Genomic DNA, 13,100 nt, shown 5'->3' with positions numbered 1-13,100 from the left:
TCTTTCTCTCTCACACACACACAGACACACACACACACACACACAAAACAATTAAAAACAAATTTAAAAAACAATGAATCATATCATTTTTCTTTTGATAAAAAACGAAAACGGGTCCCTCACACCGCTGAGCCAGGACTCCTTTCAACAGCTGTGGGAGAGTGTATTAGACAGGCTCAAATAAACCTGGAGTTGACCTTTGACCTCTCCAATTGTATGGGGTATTTTATTATTTCTATTTTTATTTCTTTTGACCTCCCCAGAAACCAAGTTTCACACCTCCGCCCTGCTCCACAGAAGCTACAGCTGTTCTGACCAATCACAGGCCTAGTATGCTAATGAGAGTCAAACTGCTGAGAGTCCTTTGCCATATTCACCCATATACCTACCTCTGTCTGACCCCAGCCCTAGCCCTAGAGAGCAACGCCCCCCTGTGGCCGTCCCCAGGCGCTGATCTTAACCCTAGCCACTCATATTAGGTCATATTTGTTGTAATTTATTTCTACATTTTTCCCTTGTCCTTCTCTATCTTGAAGAGGTTTTTTTTTCTTTCCATAACAAAAAAAACTCATTGGATGATGTTTTTTCTTCAGATTTCATGTATTAGAAAATATATCAGGGCTTTACATACATTTCATTAGGGAGGATTTCACAACAGAAGTGACATATAAAGCAGTTGCCAGTGCCGATACATCAAAAATATATTGGCCTTATTTTTCTTCTAGCACACAGGTTTCAATAAATCATTTTGTTCATTGCTGTGGACACACGATAGCTGCACAACCTCCAAATTGATTTGGGATCATGAAAATCACAATAAATGAGAATTAAACATTTAATTGGCACATAAAGAGTTTTAAAAAAAAGGCATGGAATACATTTTATAATCCAATAAAAAACAGCAACATGCAATACATACAATATACAACATACAACATTAAAACCTCAAAACCATTGACCTCAAGCAAATACTTGCCTTTAGCTAACATTAGAGCTGGGCTTAAATTGACTGTATTTCAATTTCATGGGCTGTTTTGAGGCTAAAATGAGTGCTTTTTACTGATCTGTAACTGCAGGTTGAATGATTGCTGTTTTTTCCCAAGGTGGATGCAATGATTTGTTTTGTCCAACAGATGGAGACACGGGGCCACTAATCACAAGAGTTACCATCTCTTCAACTCTGTACAGTAACCCTGTCAGTCTAGACAACACATCAGCCCCACTGAACACATTGCCTTTTCATACAAGCCTACACAACACATGAGTGGCACAGTTACTTGCTGTGTGTTTTGCATGCATTTCTTGCACTTGATGCATGTATATTGTGTTTTTTATCCATCTTGGGCCAACACGCTCAGCAGCGCTTCTTTTTGTTGCTGCTGGCCACAACCTAGAATAATGAAAAGATGAAAAGATGAGGAATTTTACCAACATATCTCTCTCTCTCTCTCTCTCACAGACAAACACACACACACACAAACACTCACTCACTCTCTGTCTCTTTCTCTCTCTCACACACACACACACACACACACACACAAAACAATTAAAAACAAATTTAAAAAACAATGAATCATATCATTTTTCTTTTGATAAAAAACGAAAACGGGTCCCTCACACCGCTGAGCCAGGACTCCTTTCAACAGCTGTGGGAGAGTGTATTAGACAGGCTCAAATAAACCTGGAGTTGACCTTTGACCTCTCCAATTGTATGGGGTATTTTATTATTTCTATTTTTATTTCTTTTGACCTCCCCAGAAACCAAGTTTCACACCTCCGCCCTGCTCCACATAAGCTACAGCTGTTCTGACCAATCACAGGCCTAGTATGCTAATGAGAGTCAAACTGCTGAGAGTCCTTTGCCATATTCACCCATATACCTAACCCTAACCCTAACCCTAACCCTGCTGAGAGTCCTTTGCCATATTCACCCATATACCTACCTCTGTCTGACCCCAGCCCTAGCCCTAGAGAGCAACGCCCCCCTGTGGCCGTCCCCAGGCGCTGATCTTAACCCTAGCCACTCATATTAGGTCATATTTGTTGTAATTTATTTCTACATTTTTCCCTTGTCCTTCTCTATCTTGAAGAGGTTTTTTTTTCTTTCCATAACAAAAAAAACTCATTGGATGATGTTTTTTCTTCAGATTTCATGTATTAGAAAATATATCAGGGCTTTACATACATTTCATTAGGGAGGATTTCACAACAGAAGTGACATATAAAGCAGTTGCCAGTGCCGATACATCAAAAATATGTTGGCCTTATTTTTCTTCTAGCACACAGGTTTCAATAAATCATTTTGTTCATTGCTGTGGACACACGATAGCTGCACAACCTCCAAATTGATTTGGGATCATGAAAATCACAATAAATGAGAATTAAACATTTAATTGGCACATAAAGAGTTTTAAAAAAAAGGCATGGAATACATTTTATAATCCAATAAAAAACAGCAACATGCAATACATACAATATACAACATACAACATTAAAACCTCAAAACCATTGACCTCAAGCAAATACTATCTTTCAGGGAACCTTGCCTTCAGCTAACATTAGAGCTGGGCTTAAATTGACTGTATTTCAATTTCATGGGCTGTTTTGAGGCTAAAATGAGTGCTTTTTACTGATCTGTAACTGCAGGTTGAATGATTGCTGTTTTTTCCCAAGGTGGATGCAATGATTTGTTTTGTCCAACAGATGGAGACACGGGGCCACTAATCACAAGAGTTACCATCTCTTCAACTCTGTACAGTAACCCTGTCAGTCTAGACAACACATCAGCCCCACTGAACACATTGCCTTTTCATACAAGCCTACACAACACATGAGTGGCACAGTTACTTGCTGTGTGTTTTACATGCATTTCTTGCACTTGATGCATGTATATTGTGTTTTTCTATCCATCTTGGGCCAACACGCTCAGCAGCGCTTCTTTTTGTTGCTGCTGGCCACAACCTAGAATAATGAAAAGATGAAAAGATGAGGAATTTTACCAACATATCTCTCTCTCTCTCTCTCTCACAGACAAACACACACACACAAACACTCACTCACTCTCTGTCTCTTTCTCTCTCTCACACACACACACACACACACACACACACAAAACAATTAAAAACAAATTTAAAAACAATGAATCATATCATTTTTCTTTTGATAAAAAACGAAAACGGGTCCCTCACACCGCTGAGCCAGGACTCCTTTCAACAGCTGTGGGAGAGTGTATTAGACAGGCTCAAATAAACCTGGAGTTGACCTTTGACCTCTCCAATTGTATGGGGTATTTTATTATTTCTATTTTTATTTCTTTTGACCTCCCCAGAAACCAAGTTTCACACCTCCGCCCTGCTCCACAGAAGCTACAGCTGTTCTGACCAATCACAGGCCTAGTATGCTAATGAGAGTCAAACTGCTGAGAGTCCTTTGCCATATTCACCCATATACCTAACCCTAACCCTAACCCTAACCCTGCTGAGAGTCCTTTGCCATATTCACCCATATACCTACCTCTGTCTGACCCCAGCCCTAGCCCTAGAGAGCAACGCCCCCCTGTGGCCGTCCCCAGGCGCTGATCTTAACCCTAGCCACTCATATTAGGTCATATTTGTTGTAATTTATTTCTACATTTTTCCCTTGTCCTTCTCTATCTTGAAGAGGTTTTTTTTTCTTTCCATAACAAAAAAAACTCATTGGATGATGTTTTTTCTTCAGATTTCATGTATTAGAAAATATATCAGGGCTTTACATACATTTCATTAGGGAGGATTTCACAACAGAAGTGACATATAAAGCAGTTGCCAGTGCCGATACATCAAAAATATATTGGCCTTATTTTTCTTCTAGCACACAGGTTTCAATAAATCATTTTGTTCATTGCTGTGGACACACGATAGCTGCACAACCTCCAAATTGATTTGGGATCATGAAAATCACAATAAATGAGAATTAAACATTTAATTGGCACATAAAGAGTTTTAAAAAAAAGGCATGGAATACATTTTATAATCCAATAAAAAACAGCAACATGCAATACATACAATATACAACATACAACATTAAAACCTCAAAACCATTGACTTCAAGCAAATACTTGCCTTCAGCTAACATTAGAGCTGGGCTTAAATTGACTGTATTTCAATTTCATGGGCTGTTTTGAGGCTAAAATGAGTGCTTTTTACTGATCTGTAACTGCAGGTTGAATGATTGCTGTTTTTTCCCAAGGTGGATGCAATGATTTGTTTTGTCCAACAGATGGAGACACGGGGCCACTAATCACAAGAGTTACCATCTCTTCAACTCTGTACAGTAACCATGTCAACACATCAGCCCCACTGAACACATTGCCTTTTCATACAAGCCTACACAACACATGAGTGGCACAGTTACTTGCTGTGTGTTTTGCATGCATTTCTTGCACTTGATGCATGTATATTGTGTTTTTCTATCCATCTTGGGCCAACACGCTCAGCAGCGCTTCTTTTTGTTGCTGCTGGCCACAACCTAGAATAATGAAAAGATGAAAAGATGAGGAATTTTACCAACATATCTCTCTCTCTCTCTCTCTCACAGACAAACACACACACACACAAACACTCACTCACTCTCTGTCTCTTTCTCTCTCACACACACACAGACACACACACACACACACACACACAAAACAATTAAAAACAAATTTAAAAAACAATGAATCATATCATTTTTCTTTTGATAAAAAACGAAAACGGGTCCCTCACACCGCTGAGCCAGGACTCCTTTCAACAGCTGTGGGAGAGTGTATTAGACAGGCTCAAATAAACCTGGAGTTGACCTTTGACCTCTCCAATTGTATGGGGTATTTTATTATTTCTATTTTTATTTCTTTTGACCTCCACAGAAACCAAGTTTCACACCTCCGCCCTGCTCCACAGAAGCTACAGCTGTTCTGACCAATCACAGGCCTAGTATGCTAATGAGAGTCAAACTGCTGAGAGTCCTTTGCCATATTCACCCATATACCTAACCCTAACCCTAACCCTAACCCTGCTGAGAGTCCTTTGCCATATTCACCCATATACCTACCTCTGTCTGACCCCAGCCCTAGCCCTAGAGAGCAACGCCCCCCTGTGGCCGTCCCCAGGCGCTGATCTTAACCCTAGCCACTCATATTAGGTCATATTTGTTGTAATTTATTTCTACATTTTTCCCTTGTCCTTCTCTATCTTGAAGAGGTTTTTTTTTCTTTCCATAACAAAAAAAACTCATTGGATGATGTTTTTTCTTCAGATTTCATGTATTAGAAAATATATCAGGGCTTTACATACATTTCATTAGGGAGGATTTCACAACAGAAGTGACATATAAAGCAGTTGCCAGTGCCGATACATCAAAAATATATTGGCCTTATTTTTCTTCTAGCACACAGGTTTCAATAAATCATTTTGTTCATTGCTGTGGACACACGATAGCTGCACAACCTCCAAATTGATTTGGGATCATGAAAATCACAATAAATGAGAATTAAACATTTAATTGGCACATAAAGAGTTTTAAAAAAAAGGCATGGAATACATTTTAAAATCCAATAAAAAACAGCAACATGCAATACATACAATATACAACATACAACATTAAAACCTCAAAACCATTGACCTCAAGCAAATACTTGCCTTTAGCTAACATTAGAGCTGGGCTTAAATTGACTGTATTTCAATTTCATGGGCTGTTTTGAGGCTAAAATGAGTGCTTTTTACTGATCTGTAACTGCAGGTTGAATGATTGCTGTTTTTTCCCAAGGTGGATGCAATGATTTGTTTTGTCCAACAGATGGAGACACGGGGCCACTAATCACAAGAGTTACCATCTCTTCAACTCTGTACAGTAACCATGTCAACACATCAGCCCCACTGAACACATTGCCTTTTCATACAAGCCTACACAACACATGAGTGGCACAGTTACTTGCTGTGTGTTTTGCATGCATTTCTTGCACTTGATGCATGTATATTGTGTTTTTTATCCATCTTGGGCCAACACGCTCAGCAGCGCTTCTTTTTGTTGCTGCTGGCCACAACCTAGAATAATGAAAAGATGAAAAGATGAGGAATTTTACCAACATATCTCTCTCTCTCTCTCTCTCACAGACAAACACACACACACACAAACACTCACTCACTCTCTGTCTCTTTCTCTCTCTCACACACACACACACACACACACACACAAAACAATTAAAAACAAATTTAAAAAACAATGAATCATATCATTTTTCTTTTGATAAAAAACGAAAACGGGTCCCTCACACCGCTGAGCCAGGACTCCTTTCAACAGCTGTGGGAGAGTGTATTAGACAGGCTCAAATAAACCTGGAGTTGACCTTTGACCTCTCCAATTGTATGGGGTATTTTATTATTTCTATTTTTATTTCTTTTGACCTCCCCAGAAACCAAGTTTCACACCTCCGCCCTGCTCCACATAAGCTACAGCTGTTCTGACCAATCACAGGCCTAGTATGCTAATGAGAGTCAAACTGCTGAGAGTCCTTTGCCATATTCACCCATATACCTAACCCTAACCCTAACCCTAACCCTGCTGAGAGTCCTTTGCCATATTCACCCATATACCTACCTCTGTCTGACCCCAGCCCTAGCCCTAGAGAGCAACGCCCCCCTGTGGCCGTCCCCAGGCGCTGATCTTAACCCTAGCCACTCATATTAGGTCATATTTGTTGTAATTTATTTCTACATTTTTCCCTTGTCCTTCTCTATCTTGAAGAGGTTTTTTTTTCTTTCCATAACAAAAAAAACTCATTGGATGATGTTTTTTCTTCAGATTTCATGTATTAGAAAATATATCAGGGCTTTACATACATTTCATTAGGGAGGATTTCACAACAGAAGTGACATATAAAGCAGTTGCCAGTGCCGATACATCAAAAATATGTTGGCCTTATTTTTCTTCTAGCACACAGGTTTCAATAAATCATTTTGTTCATTGCTGTGGACACACGATAGCTGCACAACCTCCAAATTGATTTGGGATCATGAAAATCACAATAAATGAGAATTAAACATTTAATTGGCACATAAAGAGTTTTAAAAAAAAGGCATGGAATACATTTTATAATCCAATAAAAAACAGCAACATGCAATACATACAATATACAACATACAACATTAAAACCTCAAAACCATTGACCTCAAGCAAATACTATCTTTCAGGGAACCTTGCCTTCAGCTAACATTAGAGCTGGGCTTAAATTGACTGTATTTCAATTTCATGGGCTGTTTTGAGGCTAAAATGAGTGCTTTTTACTGATCTGTAACTGCAGGTTGAATGATTGCTGTTTTTTCCCAAGGTGGATGCAATGATTTGTTTTGTCCAACACATGGAGACACGGGGCCACTAATCACAAGAGTTACCATCTCTTCAACTCTGTACAGTAACCCTGTCAGTCTAGACAACACATCAGCCCCACTGAACACATTGCCTTTTCATACAAGCCTACACAACACATGAGTGGCACAGTTACTTGCTGTGTGTTTTGCATGCATTTCTTGCACTTGATGCATGTATATTGTGTTTTTCTATCCATCTTGGGCCAACACGCTCAGCAGCGCTTCTTTTTGTTGCTGCTGGCCACAACCTAGAATAATGAAAAGATGAAAAGATGAGGAATTTTACCAGCATATCTCTCTCTCTCTCTCTCTCACAGACAAACACACACACACACAAACACTCACTCACTCTCTGTCTCTTTCTCTCTCACACACACACAGACACACACACACACACACACACACACACACACACACACAAAACAATTAAAAACAAATTTAAAAACAATGAATCATATCATTTTTCTTTTGATAAAAAACGAAAACGGGTCCCTCACACCGCTGAGCCAGGACTCCTTTCAACAGCTGTGGGAGAGTGTATTAGACAGGCTCAAATAAACCTGGAGTTGACCTTTGACCTCTCCAATTGTATGGGGTATTTTATTATTTCTATTTTTATTTCTTTTGACCTCCCCAGAAACCAAGTTTCACACCTCCGCCCTGCTCCACATAAGCTACAGCTGTTCTGACCAATCACAGGCCTAGTATGCTAATGAGAGTCAAACTGCTGAGAGTCCTTTGCCATATTCACCCATATACCTACCTCTGTCTGACCCCAGCCCTAGCCCTAGAGAGCAACGCCCCCCTGTGGCCGTCCCCAGGCGCTGATCTTAACCCTGGCCACTCATATTAGGTCATATTTGTTGTAATTTATGTCTACATTTTTCCCTTGTCCTTCTCTATCTTGAAGAGGTTTTTTTTTCTTTCCATAACAAAAAAAACTCATTGGATGATGTTTTTTCTTCAGATTTCATGTATTAGAAAATATATCAGGGCTTTACATACATTTCATTAGGGAGGATTTCACAACAGAAGTGACATATAAAGCAGTTGCCAGTGCCGATACATCAAAAATATATTGGCCTTATTTTTCTTCTAGCACACAGGTTTCAATAAATCATTTTGTTCATTGCTGTGGACACACGATAGCTGCACAACCTCCAAATTGATTTGGGATCATGAAAATCACAATAAATGAGAATTAAACATTTAATTGGCACATAAAGAGTTTTAAAAAAAAGGCATGGAATACATTTTATAATCCAATAAAAAACAGCAACATGCAATACATACAATATACAACATACAACATTAAAACCTCAAAACCATTGACCTCAAGCAAATACTCTCTTTCAGGGAACCTTGCCTTCAGCTAACATTAGAGCTGGGCTTAAATTGACTGTATTTCAATTTCATGGGCTGTTTTGAGGCTAAAATGAGTGCTTTTTACTGATCTGTAACTGCAGGTTGAATGATTGCTGTTTTTTCCCAAGGTGGATGCAATGATTTGTTTTGTCCAACAGATGGAGACACGGGGCCACTAATCACAAGAGTTACCATCTCTTCAACTCTGTACAGTAACCCTGTCAGTCGAGACAACACATCAGCCCCACTGAACAAATTGCCTTTTCATACAAGCCTACACAACACATGAGTGGCACAGTTACTTGCTGTGTGTTTTGCATGCATTTCTTGCACTTGATGCATGTATATTGTGTTTTTCTATCCATCTTGGGCCAACACGCTCAGCAGCGCTTCTTTTTGTTGCTGCTGGCCACAACCTAGAATAATGAAAAGATGAAAAGATGAGGAATTTTACCAGCATATCTCTCTCTCTCTCTCTCTCACAGACAAACACACACACACAAACACTCACTCACTCTCTGTCTCTTTCTCTCTCACACACACACAGACACACACACACACACACACACAAAACAATTAAAAACAAATTTAAAAAACAATGAATCATATCATTTTTCTTTTGATAAAAAACGAAAACGGGTCCCTCACACCGCTGAGCCAGGACTCCTTTCAACAGCTGTGGGAGAGTGTATTAGACAGGCTCAAATAAACCTGGAGTTGACCTTTGACCTCTCCAATTGTATGGGGTATTTTATTATTTCTATTTTTATTTCTTTTGACCATCACATGGCGTCTTTCCTAAACATAACCTGAGAGGAGAGAGTGCCTAATGCCAACCAATTGTGTTATTCATATTTTTATTCCTTTTAAACCTCACTCTTTCCTCATCTCAAGCAGAAATGGCCTACTCTTAACCTCATTTGATTTGTTTTTTTATAAAATCATGAACATTTCTAGCTCTTGTAAACAAACTAAACGTGCCGTGGCTCGTCTTGACCACTCACCTGTTAGGACAGAACGGTGGAGCTGGGCAAACCATCGTCGAGCTTTGCGTCGTTTTATTTTGAAGGAACACTTCCTGTGGCAGAGGAAGTCCCAACGACGCCGCCATATCTAAAGTCACTTGACCGCGCCTGTCAGATCCTGCTACAATCTGCAGACTATAGCGATTTCTGACAAGAGGACACATGACAAAGCACCGCCGCCAAACGCCACACTACCAACTCATCCCAGTCCACTCAAAGTGGCCTGAAATGTGCTCCCAAAGCCATTCTGCTGACACTTTTTTTTTTCTCTGACTTCTTTCATTGAGCATGAAATCCCCCTAAACGATCAACATTTGCATCAGGTGTCGGCAGCAGTCCGCTGGAGGTGCGCCGACCTCCCCAGAAACCAAGTTTCACACCTCCGCCCTGCTCCACAGAAGCTACAGCTGTTCTGACCAATCACAGGCCTAGTATGCTAATGAGAGTCAAACTGCTGAGAGTCCTTTGCCATATTCACCCATATACCTAACCCTACCTATCCTACCTCTCTCTGACCCCAGCCCAACTGTGCCCCCCTGTGGCCTTCCCCCAGGAGCTGATCTTCAGGGCTTTACATACATTTCATTAGGGAGGATTAAACAACAGAAGTGACATATAAAGCAGTTGCCAGTGGTGATACATCCAAATATATTGGTGTTGTTTTTCTTCTAGCACACAAGTTTCAGTAAATCATTTTGTTCATTGTTAACCTCTGGTGTTTAAAATATTATAATGAAGTGAATGTGTATTGAATTAGTTTATGGCCACACACACTTGGTAAATTGAATGTAGTGTAAGTCAGTGCTGCAGCGGGACCTTGTGTGGGTAAGTGATCAAAAACAGTCTCGTATTTCATGCTGGAAAAATCTGGAAAATGTTTGTGTTACATTTACAAAATCAGACAAACACACCGGAACAAAAGTTAAAAAAACAGGCTGGCCAGTATTTCCATAAAGTCCCCTCCTGGAACAAAACAAGCAGAGCTGGAATACACTGAAATCAGCCCTGTTCCTCACTGTCAATCTGCAGATGTAGAGTGAAGGTGACTTTTACCAGATGTTTGTTAAATTGTTGAAATGACTACATAAAAGACAAAAAGCATCTCATTCATTTATCAGCCGTTGTCTTTATTTCTTGTTCTCACTGACAGGTCACAATGTCAGATGAGAGCGGGGTAGGCAGTGGGGACCACAGTCCTGTAAGTCCACCTTAAATGAATTCCCTCATCTGTGTTGTCTCACCTGAATTGGTTTGTATTCTGTGAAACACATGTAAGAACACACCTTTTGCTTTGTGCACTTGTTTTCTGCACAGACTGACACCTTCATATATGTTAGTGAAGTGATTTTACACCATGTATAAAGAACTCAGACATACAGTATATATTTCAGTGAGTTTTTGATGCTGTTTCCCTTACAGGCCTCCACCATATGGCTCAGCCGGACTGTGAGTTGAGAACACCTGTCTATAAGCTGTGCCTGTGTTTCTACACTGTGGTTTTCCCCTGTCAGCTTTCTTCTGTACCATTTTACAGGACAGTGATTACAGGGTGACGTCCGTGGAGGACGTCCCTCCTTCACCACCTCCAAGTCCTTCACCCCCTCCACCTCCTTCACCACCTTTATCTCCTTCTCCACCTCCACCTCCTTCTCCACCACCACCTCCTTCTCCACCACCTCCACCTCCTCCACCTCATGGGGACACAGAGAACGAGAATGTAATGATGCATAATAAAATAACATGTTTCATTCACTTATCTGTTTAATTCAGAAATATACTGAGTAACACATGTTCCAATCAATAATATTGTTTTGGCAATATAATGTTGAACCTTGAATAATTAATTGTTGTGTTTTATCTCAAGTACTTTGCAGATGATGAAGATGATGATGATGATGATGATGAGGAGTAGAAAGGCCAGGACCTTATTGTTCGATTAATTGTTTCATTTTCTGTGTTTTTAATATTAAATAAATTAGTTTTGTTCTAAATTGGTATCATTGCTTTTTCATTATTTATAAGCTTATTTGTCTTTTTGGTGTATAAAAGCACAACATTAGGACCTGGTGACTTATCAAATGATCACTACTGGAGAGGCACTTCATCAGTGTCCATGACGTAGTGCGAAACAGAGTTAAAGTTACTGGTAACAGCTGTAACTTGGTTCTATCTATAACACAAGTTACAGCCATTTCCAGGAACTTCATCTACTGTCACACTCTGATGTACACAACAGCAGCAGCAGCAGCAGCAGCCTTTAACCTAGAAGAACACGTGAAGTTTGACTTAAATTATTTCTAAAAAAATATACACAAGGAAAAAAACTACTTACCCAGGAACTGTGGATTAGAACCTCTCTATTCTGCTTCCCTGTGACCTTTCCAACATACTATTTTACAGGACAGTGATTACAGTGAGGACGTCCCCCGACCCCCTTCACCTCCTTCATCACCTCCACCTCCTTATCGACCTCAATCACCTCCACCTAATCGAACTCGTTCATGTCCACCATCTCGTTAAATGGAGAGGATGAACAGGGGTCTTCCTAATGTACACAGATTAGCCCTGTTTTTAAACAGAAACAACTTGTTTACCTCAGGCAGGAATAATGTAAGGATTCTTCTTTGGTTTTCTTCTTTTTAAACTAATTATTATTGAATAAATTATATATAACTAAATATAATTTATAAAAGGCACCTTTGTCCTGTTTCATTTCATACATCCTGGCTATTTGAAAGAATCCAAATTAGATATCTGCTCACCTATTTGAGAATGGGAGGATGTATTTCATGCTGGTATGAAACAGAGTTAAAGTTCCTGGTGACAGCTGTAACTTAGTCCTATCTATAACACAAGTTACAGCCAGTCCCAGGTACTTCACCTGCTGTCACACTCTGATGTACACAGCAGCAGCACCAGCCTTTAACCTAGAAGAACACATGGGAGGATAAATGATAAATGATTTCTAACAAAAATACACACAAGGAAAAATACTTACCCAGGAACTGTGGATTAGGACCTCTCTTTCTGCTGACCTCTGACCTTTGTATTCTTGGTAATGTTGAACATGTCTTCCTGATTTACCTTTACCCTGATTTACTTCTGAACTGGGGCCATCACTTATTTTAATGCCAATAACTGCATCCTCGTGAGTCTCTCAGGTGAGATTAAAATGGTCCTTTCCCAGAACTAAAAAATAACACACGACTTAAACTGAGCTGGTGATGAAAAAAAATATATATATATTTTGGAAAATTTAATTTGAAAACAATTACAAAGAATTAAATTAAGCAGTAAGATTAAAGTTAACGTATAAAAAACAGAAGAA

The 13,100-nt window shown here is 39.6% G+C and overlaps 1 protein-coding gene across 1 annotated transcript; it reads left to right on the top strand.

The window, feature by feature from the left end:
- Window positions 1-10,589: 10,589 nt before the first annotated feature.
- On the top strand, window positions 10,590-11,878 carry LOC139625740 (uncharacterized). Its single transcript, XM_071485917.1, has 5 exons — window positions 10,590-10,597; window positions 10,923-10,970; window positions 11,192-11,218; window positions 11,307-11,489; window positions 11,637-11,878. Exons 2-5 carry the CDS (start codon window positions 10,929-10,931, stop codon window positions 11,682-11,684), a joined length of 300 nt encoding a protein of 99 aa, XP_071342018.1. The 5' UTR covers window positions 10,590-10,597; window positions 10,923-10,928; the 3' UTR covers window positions 11,685-11,878.
- The last annotated feature ends 1,222 nt before the right edge of the window (window positions 11,879-13,100 follow it).

The sequence above is a fragment of the Trachinotus anak genome, unplaced genomic scaffold, assembly GCF_046630095.1.
Source record: "Trachinotus anak isolate AG129_WGS33_773 ecotype Australia unplaced genomic scaffold, CSIRO_AGI_Tana_v1 ptg000009l, whole genome shotgun sequence".
Taxonomy (NCBI): domain Eukaryota; kingdom Metazoa; phylum Chordata; class Actinopteri; order Carangiformes; family Carangidae; genus Trachinotus; species Trachinotus anak.
This window is presented reverse-complemented; position numbering and strand designations above follow the sequence as displayed.